A 16,181-nucleotide genomic window follows, 5' to 3' on the forward strand; every position below is an offset into this window, starting at 1 on the left:
TACATCAAGTTTTTTAGCTACATCGTCTGAAATACAAATATGCAGAATTCATCACTGAAAAATCTCAATTGTGTTTCTTCATCAGGAACTTCAACTGAACCTAGAACTTTTTCACACCTCGATTAGAAAGAAAACAAAAACAGGAAAAAATAAACTATAAGTTGATTGGCTGCTGAGACAGCAATGACTTTATACACAGAGACCTGTACAGCATCCTCCAGGGAGGGATGTCTGGCAAGAGATTAAATAATTGTGTCTCGCTTTCGCAGGTCATCAACTCGTTAACTCGTCATACTAGAAAGGGGGGGCTGGGGGGGAGAGGGGGACAAAACTGCAGGGAGTCTTAGGGTATGTGCAATGTACAACGTCAGATATATATACACACGTGGCAGCGCTCGGGCTGCAGCTAAAGGTTAAAACCAGTTCTAAGAGGTGATCTCAGGGTTATTCATACAATCAAGGAGGAAGAGAGAAAGAGGTCAGGGTGTTGTAGGTTCACACATGATACTTTGGGGGAAAAGCCTTTTTTTTTTTTTCTTTTTTCTCCTCAACATTAACTAAAAACAGGTTTAAAAACTACAGCTCACTGCTGATCCAGCTTTTTTTTTCTTTTTTTTTTTTTCTCCTTTTTCCTTTTTCCCAGGTGAGACGTTATTACAGTATGTTTACAGGTTAAGGTGTACAGTACATGAAGTTCTACACGCTACTGCACAGGCCTCCCTTGGACAAGGTCTGTTCACAACTGGTTAACTTCTTGGTTCCCGCAAGATTGTGAATGTACAGCCATAAACCACACCGAGTTCAGCAGTCACTTTGTCCTTCAGCGTTTACCGTTAAAAACAGCTATGAAAGTGGTGCCTGTCAATGCGATAACACGGCAAGTCGGTTTCCCCAAACTCACTGTAAACGACAGTAACTTTGGTTAAAATAAAAAAGAGTCTTCTATGTAGACAGAACTTTGTCTCCTTTAATAAGGGATTCAGGACAAATTTGAAGGGCAGGGGAAGGGGAGAGGGAACGGGGATGTCCTTCCCCGGGGGAGAAGCAGGACAGCGCAGGGCAGACAGTGGATTCTGAGGTGGTTTTGCATAAATAAAGGGCAACAGTCAGTTTCTAAGTTCTCCACTCACGCACACGCACACAGGGGCTCGGATCCCACAGCTGTCATGACTGGCCAATTAAAAACAGTACGTCACAGATAACCTGTGAAACCAAAGAGTTCATCAAAGGCGACACGGAGATGTCCAACAGCCGCGACTCGTATAACGTGAACTCCGAGTGGTTCTCGTCCACCTTGGCCAGGGCGAGCAGCGCCCGAGCGGCTCGGCGCATCATGTCCACGCTCGTCGACTCGAAGGGCGGGTTCTGCATGTGCATCAAGCCGGCCTGGCTCTGCTGGAACTGCGTGGCGGCCAGGCTGTCCTCCAAGAAGCCCAGCAAGTTGCCAATGCTGCCCTTCTGCACGGCGATGGCTCGCGCTGCCAGGCTGTCCCCCTGCGCCAAGTTGGCCAGTAGTACCACAGCCATCTCCCGACACACCGGGTTCTTTCTGTCACTGAGGAAGCGCACCATGGTGCTGTACAGCTTCTCCAAGCGACTGAAGGGGGGAGTCGCCAGAATCAAATCCACGTTGTTGTCCTGGATGCTGAGTTTGCTGAGTGTTTCCAAAACCAGTCTCTGAGGGGAGAGGACCGCGTTGGGCCCCAGTGTTGGAAAGGGATCCTGGGCCTCTGCGGACGGACATACCGCCCAGTGGAGGAGTCCATCCAGGATAGGCAAACAGATGCTTTCCGGGTAAGGGGAAAGGTCCAGCTGGCCGGAAATGTTGGCCAACGTGACCAGCGTGTTTTCACGCAGCATCTCCAAGCAGTCCCACCACCACTCCACCTTGTTGCAGCTCACCCCTTGGTCCTGCTCCTCCTCTTTCTCATACGTCAGGGGGGCCTGTTTGCGTTCCGGATGCTTGTGGTGTAAGAGGATCAGTTTCCCTAGGATCAGCAGCAGCCCGGGATGTTTCGACATTTCAAAGTCGTTGCCCGGCACGAACGATAAACTCCTGATGATGTTAGAGACGCAGATGCAGCGCTTCGCCAGAGAGTCCTGCCAGTCGAGGAGGGTGCAGAGGGGCGTCTCATCTTTACTGTGAGGTTCGTCCTCCAGAATTTTTATGTTTCTGTGGCTCTGAGCTGGACTGATGCCAAAGGGAAACTTGCCGCTTTCCTTCGCCGTTTCCGAAGCTTTCACCTCCTCCTCCTCCCCCGCCAGGGAGCCCGGACGTGCCGAAAGCATGTCATCCATGGTGGCGGTTATCCTCTTCTCCGAGGAGCTGTCGGACGGAAGAGTCTCCCCTTCCCTCGTGCTTGGGTTGCTCTCAGCTGCTGCGCGTTTCCTCAAGGCGGAGTTGCAGGAAGCTCGTTTATGAGTCAAGAGCAGCTCCGTCTTGCTCTCAAAGTGGGTCTGGATGTGCTCGGTGGTATCTCCGCCGCCAATCCGCCAGTGCAGCAGCCCGCTCTCGAACTCCTGCACTCGCCCCAGCTTGTCTGAATAATCTACCACAAAGGGGTCATTTTTCTGCACAACCTTCACCGGGAGCTTGTCGAATTTGCTAACTAGTTTTTCCTCGCTGCTCTCTAGAGGCGCTTTGTCCTTGCTCGAAAATGCAGCCTCCTCCTCTTCCTCGTCCTCTTCTTCCTCCTCGCAGTTCAGGCTCCGCGGTTCATCCTCCTCCTCCCCTTCTTCGTGAGAGGAAGCTGAAGATTTGCAGAACCTTTCAGGATCTAATAGTGTTCTTTGCCCTGGATCTCCCACCTCGTATTCCTTCAGGATTCCAAAGATCTCGATCAGGCAGCGCCGGAAATACTCCACCAAGAGTTCCAGCAAGCCTGGCAGCTACGAGGGGGGAGAAAAACAGGAGGGGAAGGAAGGAAGGGAACAGTGATCAGAAAACAGCTTAGGCCAACACCAGCAGGGCATAAAGGGCTAAGAATTTAAGCAGCGATGTTAATTAATGGGTTCTTCTCATGGTCTGCATGAGAGCTTTCCCTCTCCTCCGGAAGGGAACACAGGCAAAACCAGATACCTGCTGTCACTATCCAAAGCTGACCCCCCCACATACCTGTGCAAACACACGAGTGCTCGTGGCTGTATCTCCCCTCTGGTTAACACAGAGGGAGGTGAAGGGCAGCACTAACCAAAGTGGCACACCAGGAAGGAATCCTTCCCGGAGAGGATGGGGAGCACTGGGACAGGTTGCCCAGAGAAGCTGTGGATGCCCCATCCCTGGGAGTGTCCAAGGCCAGGCTGGATGAGGCTTGGAGCAACCTGGGCTAGTGGAAGGTGTCCCTGCCCATGGCAGGGGGTGGGAACTGGATGATCTTTAAGGTCCCTTCCCACCCAACCACCTGTCATTTTCCAAAAACAGCCTTTAGGGCATTGCTGAGCGGTTTTTACAGCAGCCAGAGGCACGTGGCAAACTGGGAAAGGCTGAACCCTCCGGACTGGCATCCCAGCCTCACTGCTGTGCAATCCAAGGGAAAGACAGAGCCAGAGGTGAAGGAACACCATCAACACCCGAACACGCAAGCAGCCTCCCGCCTTTCCTGCCGCTCTCGCTGCAAAGTCCGTTACGGCCTCCGCATTATTCCCTTCCTCAGAGAGGCAACACGTCTCCCCCGAGAGAACACACGCGTGTGCACACACCCACAAAAGCTGAAACTGCACAGGCCAGCAACGAGCGTGCAGCTACCCAGACCGCACGCTCTCTTCCAACGTGGGGTGCTCCGCAGGCACAGGGATGTCCGGGAGTCCAGCCCTACAAGGGCAGGAGCTGCTCGCTGCCCTCTCGCTGAGGGAGAACCCTACAAAATGAGCACTTCAAAGGTCTGCATCAGAGAGCATCTGCACCCACCTGGCTGAGGTTGAAGGTCATTATGCTGTTGTCATCATAGAGCAGGATGTTTATGGTATCTAAGGCCCACGTACTTTCAGCCAGCAGCCCAGACTTCAGAGACATCATCACTCTCCAGGCTTCAGGAGTTCCTGTAACATAAACACACGATATTTCCAGCTCCTGGAGTTTAAAAACAAAAAGGAGATACTTGATACTGCTTTTTGGACCCCATGAAGAGCAGGGCCTGTTTTAAGATGACGTACAGACCGCACGGACCAGCCATCTCTCCGCAGACAACGCCGAAACGACGTCTGAAAACACAACCAACCCGCAAAACCGTGATCCAAAGCCAACAGAGCCCTTCCCCTTGGCAGCAGCGTGGCACGGGGTAAGGCAGCACCCATCCCCAGGCACAAGGAGAGGAGGCGGCGTTTCCTCTTACCGATATCTTTCGCCGTCAGCCGTCTCCTCTGCTTCAACACAGGTTGCGTAGCTTCTACCGATCCCGGAGGGAAGGTGATGTCTCGTCGGATCATGGGAGGCTGTACAGCTGCTGGTGTTATGTGCGAGGCAGGGACCGGCGGTCCCGCCTTCTGCATTTTCATCCCCGAGTGCAGGAATGGAGATTTACTAGGAGAAGTACGATTCTCCAGAGGTCTGGGCAGAGGTGCTGGGCTGGATACCTGAGGAATGTGATTCTGCATGCTAGGGGGGGTCTGGTAGTTAGACTGGGGGGGCCTAGTCATTGGGGGCACAGGGGCAGAGGGACCGTAAGGAGGTTGCCGGTTCCCGTGGGAAGGCCACGGGCCCTCGTGGTTGACCCTCTGGTCTGAATGCAGGATTTCATCCGTTCGAGTCACTCCGTGGTAAGCAGGCCCCTGGGGCGCAGAGCCGGTGCTCTGCCGATTGGCATAGCTGTACCCTATTTCGTTGCGCCCCTGCCACATGGCACCTTGCTGCGGACCCTCTGGAGCGGACTGGATGGGACCCCCCATCATCTGCGGAGGCATGTTTTGCTGAGCATTGGAGCCTGGGGGAGCCGAGACCCTCTCTCTGCCAAATTGGAATGGGAACTGGTTCTGAGGCCCTCCGGCGGATCGGCGGTCGGCAGCGGGGTACGTGCTCCCGTACTGGTTGTACAAGTCCTGCTGCGGAGACGGCTGCGCAGACGGCTGCTGGCTCGCTTGCTGGGTCTGTGCTGGCGGCAGCTGCTGCTGCGTCTGCCCCTGCCCGGCGCTGTACGGTACGTTGTACATCTCCCCTTCGTGCCGCTTCGCGGGGGGGCCGTAGCTGCCGTCCATCGGTCGCTTGTAATTCTACAGGGAAAATAAAAGGCACCGACGATAGATTATCTACTTAGAAACCAACCACCCAACCCTCAGTGGGTAGAGCTGCTCGAAGCCAGAGGATACGCCCCGCCGCACGGCCTGTAAGAGGGCAAGACTCGTCTCATTGTTAGCCAGAGCCAACATGAAGCTGGATGGGTCTTTGGATTTCACAAGCCAAGAGCAATTCCTTGTGGCCGGCTGGGTAGTTTCCTTGTGGATTCTACATGGATGCCTTGGGGGCAGAAATCTGCCCACAGAAAGGGCTTTCCTGGAGAAGAGACTCCGCTCTACTCTACATTCACCACAAACCAAACTGTGCACAGGTTTCCTTTCACATCCAGGAATTTTCATCAGACCCTATTTCTCTTATAATTACCATAAAGCAGACGTTTCTGCTGAAGCATTAAACAAGATGCAGTAAAAACTGTTTGTTGTACTTCCTGCTTCTTCCCTTCCTACAGATTTCAAAACACATCCCTGAAAGGAGCAAGAACTCTTCGCCCCCTACTTAAGTGCAAGTGGAGGAAACAGTCAATTGCCAAGACAAAATTAAAATCCAAGCTCTCTCCTGCCTCCAAGGGTCTACGATCCAGCAGCTAGAGAGTCCCCTCAGAAGCTCCACGGTCACAACTGGCTTCAGATGGAGCTCTAGGGCTTCACAGATGACAAGTACCAGAGTAACTCGAACTCTTGGCTGAGAGCCCCATGGCTCTGGTTGCAGAGCAGTTGGAATTATTCTTAGCACAGCTCAGCGAGTGCCCTCTCTAAACTCTCCTAAACTGGAGGACTCAAAATTATCAGGAAAACATTATGGGTGTTGGCACCGGTACAAAGAGCAAGTTGTATGTAAGGATTATGGAAAGAGATGTATGTTCATTCAGACTCTGTCCTGAAACAAACCTGATGCTCCTGCGAGCAGTGAGGAGGCGGCAGCGGAGGAGCGGAGGCAGGCCCGAAGCCTTCGCCTGCAGCCTCCGTAAGGCGGTAGAGAAAAAACCCCAAACCTTGGGTTGTGCCAACGATGCCCCTGACACAGCTCCACAAACTCATCTGATCCCTCGGACCAAAGGTGTCACAGAAACGTCACGGGATTCCAAAAGTTCCAGAGGGGTAGGTAGAGAAGCCCAATAACGCTGCCGGAACTCCGGCTGCCTGACCGGAGCACGCGCGGCTGCAAACCAGGCAACCTCCCTCCTCGGGATGCTGCCAACGCTGGAAACGCCAACTCAAATTTATTGAAATTGTTTGGAAACTGGAGGGAAAAAAGTCTCCTGTATGAGGAACTTCACTCCACACATTCATAAAGCAGATGTACAGCCCCAAGAGTTTTCATCCTCCCCTTCTCACAGACAAAACCCCCCTCTCTCTCTCAAACCAACCCCAAACTCTGATGATTTACCTGCTGTTGCTGCTGATACATGGTGGTTTGCTGGCTGGGAAAGGGGCTGCCCGAGGATGTGCCTTGAGTGGAGAATTGATTGCCATAGGAATCATGTCTGGAGAAGAAACAGATGCGTTACTCGTCTGATCAGGTGCACGTTTCGCTTTCACCGCCTCAGAGCTCCCGACGCGGGAAGAGCCGTTTGCGGCAACCCCCCCGCACAGACCTTTGCTGCTGCTGCTGCTGCGGGTAGCGGCTGGGAGAGTACATCCCCGATTCCGGGGTGGAAGGCATGATGTTCGGCTGCGGAGTTCCGGTGGCTAAGTTGCCCTCGGGTCCCATGCCGGGCTCCGTCCTACGTGGAGGCAAACACAGAAAGACCAGACGTCCACTTAAATCCACCCTTGCTCCGCAGATGGCAGAAAGATGGTCAGAAAAGTCAAAACAGCGAAGAGAAAGTCACCGTTTCACGAGGCAAGTAAACAGGGATCTCACCAGGCTCAAGTACCCACCTCACCCTGTCGTAAGGGCCTCCGTAGGTATAGTGTTGCCGCTGTCCCATGGCCATGTTACCCATCCCTGGACCTGCAGCACGATTGTAAGGGTCACCCATCCCACTGTTGGGGCCCTGCCCTGAGGACATGAAGGGATCGCTTCCTGGAGCTGAAATATTGAAAGAAGAAGGGATAAACACGTGTACTTCTGCATCGGAAAGATACATCCCATCTTCTGGGGAAGAAGCGCAAGCAGGCGGCCTCCTGCAGCACATTCCAGCATACAGCCGGATACAGGGATCAGCGCTCGGGGAGGAGCGGGAGAGGAGCACACAAGGACTTCCTCACCTTTCCTCATACTGCTGTAAGGATCTTTATTTGGCTCGTAAGACATGCGACCCATCATGTCAGAGGTATTCATGCTGGGCTGGTACCCTGGATTTGGAGTCATGGAGTTCCGCTTCTGGAACGTAGGATCACTACCATCTGGGAAGGCATCCTGAAGGCCCACCGAGTTACTCCTGATTGAAAAAAACCCCACAAACACGGGATTAGAGAGGCTCACAATGCTCCTTGGGATATTTTTCCCCCACATATTCCCTCTGAGGTGTTGCTATTCCCTAGAGGGACCACAGTCAAGCTGCTCCAGAGGCATCAAGCTGCGTCACTCTACAACCCTCAACCCCAATCCCAAAAATAAGGATTATCCACACACAGATGCAGAGTCAACATGGTGCTGTGAGCCGTAACGGAAGAGCAAGGCCACAGAGCCCCTCCCAAACAGCCACCTGTGACCCAGAAGCAGCCTCACGGTCACTCCGCATCCAGCGCCGTGGTTTCGTACCTGATGCCTGGCAAAGGCGGCATCTGACTGTGTGGCGTAGACGCTGGAGTCGGTGGCTTCAGGTCTCCTCCCTCTGCCATGGAGCTGCTGGTGGACTGAGGCGTCTGAGGACCCTGCATTGAGCCCGAACCCGCTGCAAGAACAGCAACGTGGTGTGAGCAGCTTTGCACCCTACAGACACAACCCAGAACCTCCCAGAACCCCAGCCTCAAGGACAGCGAGCAAAGAGTCCTCCAGGAAAGAGACAGGTGACACACGGCCAAAAAAATACCAGGAGCTCAACAGCGCCAGGACACGCGGGGTCAGAATTCCCAGGAGAACCACGTACAGTAATGTAAAGCTGAGGGGACACATTTGTTTTCGCTCTTAACCATTGACATCCCGTGGCGCTGTGTCGTTGCCCAGACTATCTGGCTTCCGAGGTTGATGCTCTCCACTGCATCGTGCAGCCCGGGGTACGGTGCTGCTGGGGGAGCGACAACCACTGACCCATCACCCTCACGTTCTCTTTCTACCCGGAAGGACAGTGGGTTTGAGCCCTCTCCTGGAAGTCCCAGTGTCTCTCTAGTGATGGAAAACTTCAGGATGTCAGCTGAAGTCACCAAGTAACTCCAAAAAAGGCTCCTCTGTCTGCTCTGCCCTTCCAGAGGGGTTAATTCATGCAGGTTAATTCAAGCACCACTCCCAAGGATTCATGGAACAGGGAATGCCGGAGATGCCGGGTCTTTCACTGAACAACAAAACCCGTCCGGCAAGTTCCCTGGCTCCATACGGGTTGCTTTACGCTACAGTAAGCTTTCATCAAAAAATCCCGGGCCGTCATGTGTAATCCAGCTGTGCCGGCAGCTCTAGGAGCGTTCCTCGGCCCCTGGATCGCTGTGACAATGTCAGCTCTCAGGTTCATATGCTCCTCGCTGCTGGCAAGAGCTGAACTCTTAATTAATGTTTCCATTAGTTACCAGCCCCAGCACCCGATATCCCTCAGCTTCAGCCCTGCTGGTTGATGAGTCATTTCAGCTATTCATTAAAATCCTCCGAGGTCAAGTCCAGGGCATGTTTGTTTACACCCCACCTTCCTGGCACCCTGTCCTCTTCTCCACGACTCCCTCCCAGCCCGGGGAGGTCTCGGGAGAAGGAAGGGCAGAGGCAAGCTCAGCAGGGAGTTTCATTCATGGGCCCTCCCCGCCGTCCTTCCCTCGTCAGCAGCGGTTATCCCCCCAGGAATTCACTGCTCGGCTCAGTTTGTAACGCTGGCATCGGCAGGAAGAGGCCTCGAGACATTCCCTGCGTCGCTGCCATTTGGTGTTTGTCCCCACCCCCCGCCGTCCCTCCCACTCACAAATTTACACACAGTTGGAGCCAGGCCAGTTCCATGCTCTGGGAATTAAAACCCAACGGCAGAGCGATTACGCCTCCCCAGGGACACGCTGCAGTTGGCGAGCGGGAACCCAAGAGGTTGGCAGGAAACTCGCGCCAAGTGCCCACGAGGCAGCACCCGGCCCACCGCGGCCAAGGCCCTTCCGCAAACACTCCCGGGGTTTTCGGGGTTATGAACGCACGCTGCACGGGAAACCGCTCCGGCACCAAGAGCTCTCCCTAGGCGATTGTCCTGCGAGGCCTTTAGATGCTCTGCAGCCTCAGGAAGTGGTTCCCGGAGAACCACGCGGTACCATCCCCATCACTCACAAAGTTGGTTTGACAGAAGAGGCTGAAATGACGCGCAAAGCCAACACCAAGAGGTTATAGAGCCTGCACGGAGAGCAAAGCCCGTGCGGCTGAGTGGGATGAACCGACCCTCGTCCCAATGGTGGGACTTCGCAACGCCCCGCTGTTGTCCACCTGGCTCTCAAACCGGGACGCTACTCCTCAGGGAGGGTGATTTGCTGGGAGACGGGGCTTCTGCTGGGGCAAGAGTGGAGGATGCTGCGACCCCCTGAGCAGGAGTGCCCACCGGGCCTCCGTGCTCCTCTAAGGCTCTTGGGCCTGGAGCTGAGGCTGAGAAAGCCCTGTGTATCGTGTCCTCCTGCTGATCCAGGGGAGCAGGAGAGAGGAGGAAAAGGAAAGTGAAAGAGGAGCAGGAACATGCTGAGCGATACAGTTTGAAGGATCAGAGCAACCAACCATGCTTCAGTGCTGCCTCTGCATATTCCTAGTTGCAGGAGTCTGGAGTAAGACAAGTGGAGAGAGCAGTGTAAATAGGACATACAGCACAGTCCTCTCGTGGCCAGCAATGAACCCGGAGAGTCAGCCACAGAGTGGCTCAGACGTGCAGCGTGTGGGCTAGCAACCCTGCGTTCCCGCTGCCGACGTGCCGAAGCAAGGGATCACCCGTACCACAGCCCGGCAGGCAGACCCACCACCCTCGCCCCTCCGTGTGAGCCGAAACAGAGCAAGAGTTGATGCAGCGCCCAGGCCGTTCTGACAGACACCTCGTGCTATGAGAAGTCTGCAGCGGCTTCCTAAACGTCTCTGCTCTCTCCAAATAAACTCCAAACGCTCTTAACATCTTTGTTCCACTGCCTGGTATCTTGGGAGGGGGAGCAACAAAGAGGTTTTGGAAAGAAAGTGGGGATGGATTTGTGGTCGAGTTTAAGCAGAACTCAGACATCACTTTAGACAGAAGTTTAGTCTAATGACACAAAAGCCGCTTTATCTCGGGGATACACCAACACTGAAGCTACGCTGGGACAGGTCTCCTGGCTCGTGACGAGATGTGATTTAGTTCTTTACCAAATCAACACTCTGAGAGGAGACACGCAGCTGCCAACAGAATAGTCGGACAAGCACACTGTTGGTCCCGGGCTGAGCAGGGCTGAGGCTACGGCGGGACAATCAAAAAAGGGTTCATTATTCCACCGCTCTGGAGGCAGAGAAAGCTGATGCCAGGCTTCAGAACCAGAAAGGCATTCTTTTTGCAAACATTACAGGAACTTCAAAGCAAACAAAGTTTTTATTTCACCTACATGAACAGGCTCCTGCCCAGAAAAAGCAGCTGAAGGTTCTACTTATTAGGCAAACAGGAAAACTGAAGCTTAAAGGATTGGCAAGTTCAGCAGCAATTCAAGCAGTGAACTCCATGCAAACGAGGGAGAAACGATCAGACTTTCCAAAGACTGAAGAGTACAGTGTGCGCTGCTAGCCTGGACAACGCCTTTATTTCTGAACCAAATACTGTGCTTAAATCTTCAGGCACTGGAGCCCCCATCAAATTTGAAACAACAGAGAAAATTCACTTTAAAGGGCTTGAATTCTAGAGCATCCAACCCATAATAGGCTTACGGAGCTCTCTGGGCACAAAGCCTCTGTCTTGTGCTGAAGACAGAAAGGAAGGATTCACGAGGAAGGTGAGCGCGCACCCACATCAAGTGTCTTCTCCTAGAAGGTAGCGCTGGCGTAGTCAAAACAAGCCCAACTTTCCCAAAGCTGAGCAGTGACAGGAAGGGCTGACGGAATAGGCAGAGATCACCCGGAAGGGGTAACTCCAGACCTCGCTCCCCACCAGACTCACAGGGTAGTGACGTGCAGAAGCACAGAGGTGCGGGTACGTACCCACGTGTATCTTCTTCTTAAACTGGGTACAGGGGTGGGACACACCAACTGACCTATCCCAGGAGGTTTCCTTTATTCCCAGCATCATCCACTCCCACGTGACAGAAGTATTTCATCTACCCAACCACAGAACACAGGGGTTTTTTGGAAGCGGGGAACCAGCCTGGTCCACAGCACGCGGAACTGGGCGCAGAGTGCCAGAGATCCTCTGGCTCAAGCACGCGCTGCACACCTGGAACCAGTGTCCCAACTCACCTGGAGATGGAGGCTGTATCTTAGTCTGAGACTTCTTTGAATCAGCAGCTGCAAAGATATCTGGAGGGGGGTCTTCACCTCGCTCAATCTTGCACTCAAAGGCGTAGAGACACTGGATGTACTGCTTCTTCAAAGAACTCGCCGCACTGCTGGACGTGCCCACGTTGAGGTTTGTGGCTAACTCCCGCCACTTCTTGTTTTTGTTGACCTGCACAACCCAAACAAGAGGCTCTGAGCTCACAATCCTAGCTCCTTCTCCTCCATGAAGTTCCCTGGGTAGAAATCAACACTTCCCAGCTAAAACAAGGGGCAGCTCCGCGGATACCGCTGGGCTGCGCGGCCCGGGACTGCAACAGCAGGCAGCTCTGAATCCAAAAACCCCCTCACCACAGCAGCTGCTGGACACTCACCTGAGTCAATCCTCCGATCTCCTTCACGGAGATGTAGAGCCGGTAAAGGTCCAAGGGTTTCCTGCCTACCGCCGGGAGATTTGTCATGCCCATGGCCTTCTCTTCCGTGAAGGCCAGGTAACGATCCACCCAGATCTTCCTCTCAGGCTCCCCACCCAGCTCGTAGAGTTTGGTGATCTTCTCATTGGTTGTAGTAGAGGAACTGGACTTCTGGGAGAAGGAAAGAGCTATCAGGACGGAGCAGCACAGAAGCAGTTCACATGCCAGACGGTTTCAAAAAGCCCTCAGATAAGAGTTCAAAGTGCTGCTGTGATCCTGAGAACAGCTTTCTATCAGACCTACACGTGTCTCAAACCAGCGTCAGTCGGAAAGGGCAGTATGATTCGACATAGGGATCGCAAAACCAGCTGCTGCTCGGGGAATTCACAGAGTATGTGTTTTTAAAAAGTGAAAGGTTTGGGGATGCTACAGAAACCAAACCTCAAGGAGACTTTGCAGGGAGCCATTTCTTTGAGAGATTCTTTGTGCACTCGTTGGCTAAATATATGAGAAAACATCTAATTCAACTGCAAACGAGATTCCCCGTGGCTACTGCGCCCTGCCAGGTGAACACTGCCCTCGGTTCGTCTCTGCTCTTACCCCAGTGGTAGATGACAGGTTGAGCTGACCCTAAGCACTGCAGAGGAGTAACAACAAACACACCGCAAAGAAAAAGCAAGATCAGAGGCACCTGTTTGCGCGTGAGGGGTCCCCCAAAGACCATCCCTCTTCCCCTGCCTCTTCACTGACAGAGTGCAGAAAACTCCTGCTGCCCAGATCAGCTCCCAGAACGTCTGCGCTATCGCTAGCCTAGCAGGATCCAGGAAGACTGATACGGAAAAGGTAACCCAGGAATTAGGAATAGAGCTTCACAGTTATCAAGTCTGAGTATCACACTCATTCCTGCACATCCGATTCACTGATTTGGCAGTGTGTATTCGGGAGTAAAACCCGTGGTCCTGCATCGTGCCTTGCTGCCCGAAAGCCTCCTGATGCACAGCACTGTGTCTGTCAGCACCTGGATCACATACACCCGAGTAAAGGCGGGAATGGTTTGGGCATTCCAAGTGCTTACTTCAAAATGAACTTCCAAAGTAGAGGTGAGCTTCCAACCTGGAGATGTTTTAGACGAAGCCCTCCACCCAAGACTGAGCGTGTTCATTAATTAGCACATTAAACAATCCTTCGACAGCGCAGACCGGGAGGACTGAACAACCCTTATCTGCAGCTTCTGGCATCTCCTAGCCCAGGAGGATTCAGGTTTTTGTCATAAACAGAAAGGCAGATGCCAGCACACACGAGCGGAAGGGAGAGATCCTCTGAATCTTTCTGCAGACTGCTGGTGGTACAGGTCTTACAGAGCATTTATTTCCCTCCAAGTAGCAAGACTAAGGACTCAGAAACTGCTTTTTTGGTGGTTCTTTGGAAACTGGTAGCAAAGAGAAACACTCCCTGAAGAACTTGTTTGCCTCCTTTTTCTGGCTTTAACACAGGACTAGTAAGAGGTTTGTTTGTGAAACAACGGTAAGGTTTTAGTGTACCACCTGCCAGCTGAGAGGCGGTAACCGACTTGCTCCAAGCCCCCAGCAGAAACACGCCGGTTTGGTTACCCTTCTTCTGGCGCTCCAAGCCCCCAGCAGAAACATGCCGCCGGTTTGGTTACCCTTCTTCTGGCAGTTTCACCGTGGCAGGTGATAATTCCTAATGCTAAATTGTTCTGCGAGTGAAATTCATCACTCCCAAAGGGCTGGGAAATACTCCCTTTGAAGAGTTTGTGAATCCCAGAAGTCAAACCCTCAACTGTTTGAATTTGCCTGCTGAATCCCGAAGAACCTCTTGGAATCGCCAGCACCGTTCAAGCACGGCCAGGGCTGGACACATCAAGTGAAATTCAGGCTGAATCTCCTTGCACCGAGCACCTCGACTCCGTGGTCTTTACCCTTACACGCTGATTAACCAACAGCCTAATTAGCTGTTCGTAGGATGCGGGGACTTGGGTAAAGCTGAGCCCAAGGGCATCTGTTCAGGTACCTTCTCCCCAGTTAATAGAGGCAAGAGTAGCCCACAGTTGAAGCAAGAACGTAAATAAAGCATGCCAGGCATCTGCTGGCAAAATTCTAGATAAAAGCTCGAACTCATGAGCCATAAACAGGGAAGGACACGTGCATTCTGAGAGCAAAGCCCCTTTCCTGGCCTTCCTGAGGGCGAGTGGGTCTCTGTAGGGGCTGGCAGAATGTTGTTACTAACACACTGGGATATCCCACTCCCTCACCACACCCCAGGTAGAGCCACGGTGGCAAGCAGCACTCAGATCACATGCTACAGGGACAACCACGCTAATGAGAAGTCTGTTCAGGGTAAAGAGGATGAATCAAATTACATTTCTCTCAGGAATCACACTCACTACAAGACAGATGCACCATTCAATCCAAGTTAACACACAACGGTTTTATTTCCCCGGATGCTGAAGAGGATGGGAGTCATTACAAAGAAAAACCAAAGCATTTTACCTTTGACTTGGATTCTGCTTTTGGCGTCCCATCTGCCTTGTTGTTCATCTTAGTTGCAGGTGTTAATTTGACGTCCCCAAGACCCATCATTTCAGGGCTTGCTGCCATCCCTAGGAAGTCAAAAGACTCTTTAACACTGATTTTCAATCCAGTACGATGAAATCAGTGAAAGGCCTAACAGTCAGCGCTGGCTTACCTGCGGAGTTGTTAGCCATATTCCCCCCCATGGGATAGGGTGGGCCCTGGGGGTTTATCATGCCCGCCATACTGTTAATTCCCTGTCCATACGGAGGTCCAGTGCCCATCATTCCTCCTTGGTTCATGTTGGGATAACCAGGAGGCCTAGAGAAAGGAAGGAAGAAGCAGATGCTTACTCCAAGTGCTAAGCCCTAAGATCTTGTCTTCTAACGAAGCAGGTTTGCTGAAAGAAACCTTCTGCCAAGGAGGCGGAGAAGTGACTTTTTCCAGGTCGCTTTTCCAGCAAAAGACCGACGCTCAGGTGCTCTTTTAAAGCTCCGTTACCCTAGAGCCTGTCTCATTCTCCAAAGAAAAGGGGATGCCAACGGCTTTGAAAGGGAGACTCCAGTTCTGACCATTCCCACCCTTAATCCTGTTCTACTGGCGTTTCGTTTCAGTCGAGTTCCCTTCTCAGGGAAGAACGGACCTGCAAATACCGCAGCCCCGAGGGTCCGTCGTCTGTGCAGGCTGTGAGCATGGTGCTCCAGCCACATTTAATGATTCCTCTTTATTTCTTCCCTTTCCGTGACCCGTACAAGCTACATTATTTTACACCTAGCAGAAAACCTCATGCACAACTGTCACTCAAGGGGACAGGCCTTGACGCCTTTCCTGGCGTTTGGGACCGTGACCTCTTGGCAGTCACAGGTAACATCAGTCAGCCCTTAAACCCGGGTGAGGAACACGATGCCCAGTCAGACAACAAACCCATCCAACAGCTTTACTGGGAAAATCCCAATTTGTAAGCAAGTTGGTGGCTCTCAGGGCATTCTGGTAGGCCACACACACCTACTCTGGAATCACAGATTCATGGAATGGTTTGGGTTGGAAGGGGCCTTAAAGACCATCTAGTTCCAACCCCCCTGCCATGGGCAGGGACACCTTCCACTAGACCAGGTTGCTCCAAGCCTCATCCAGCCTGGCCTTGGATACTTCCAGGGATGGGGCATCCACAGCTTCTCTGGGCAACCTGTTCCAGTGCCTCACCATGCGCGGTCAAAAAAGCAAAAAGCCAGCACAGAGAAGAGTTGCAGAGCTCAGCGCTGAATGCCAGCGCCCTTTCCCAGAGCCGCTCAGCAAGGCCCTAAAAGGAAGAAGTTCATTACTGTGGACAAGCAAGGCCCTGGTTCCGATAAAGGCAGCTGGAGGGCCGGCTGGTAGATTTATGGGCTTCGCCACGCTGGCGGCATCCCGCGCGTCACGCATCTGAGGAAGAACAGAAAGCGAAAACCACCGAAGGGATCT

The 16,181-nt window shown here is 52.9% G+C and overlaps 1 protein-coding gene across 1 annotated transcript in view; it reads right to left on the minus strand.

Moving 5' to 3' along the window:
• Positions 1-639: 639 nt before the first annotated feature.
• Positions 640-16,181, minus strand: part of ARID1A (AT rich interactive domain 1A (SWI-like)) — a gene marked incomplete at its 5' end in the record, with an annotated part of 33,528 nt that continues 17,986 nt past the window's right edge. The window contains 12 exons of the mRNA XM_010157492.1: positions 640-2,889; positions 3,908-4,038; positions 4,332-5,205; positions 6,617-6,713; positions 6,825-6,953; positions 7,111-7,261; positions 7,441-7,613; positions 7,937-8,069; positions 11,741-11,948; positions 12,151-12,360; positions 14,700-14,809; positions 14,896-15,041. Coding sequence (XP_010155794.1) covers positions 1,165-2,889; positions 3,908-4,038; positions 4,332-5,205; positions 6,617-6,713; positions 6,825-6,953; positions 7,111-7,261; positions 7,441-7,613; positions 7,937-8,069; positions 11,741-11,948; positions 12,151-12,360; positions 14,700-14,809; positions 14,896-15,041 — 4,087 coding nt within the window. The remainder of the gene's footprint in view (positions 2,890-3,907; positions 4,039-4,331; positions 5,206-6,616; positions 6,714-6,824; positions 6,954-7,110; positions 7,262-7,440; positions 7,614-7,936; positions 8,070-11,740; positions 11,949-12,150; positions 12,361-14,699; positions 14,810-14,895; positions 15,042-16,181) is intronic.

This window comes from Eurypyga helias, unplaced genomic scaffold (assembly GCF_000690775.1).
Source record: "Eurypyga helias isolate BGI_N326 unplaced genomic scaffold, ASM69077v1 scaffold11318, whole genome shotgun sequence".
NCBI classification, from domain to species: Eukaryota; Metazoa; Chordata; class Aves; order Eurypygiformes; family Eurypygidae; genus Eurypyga; species Eurypyga helias.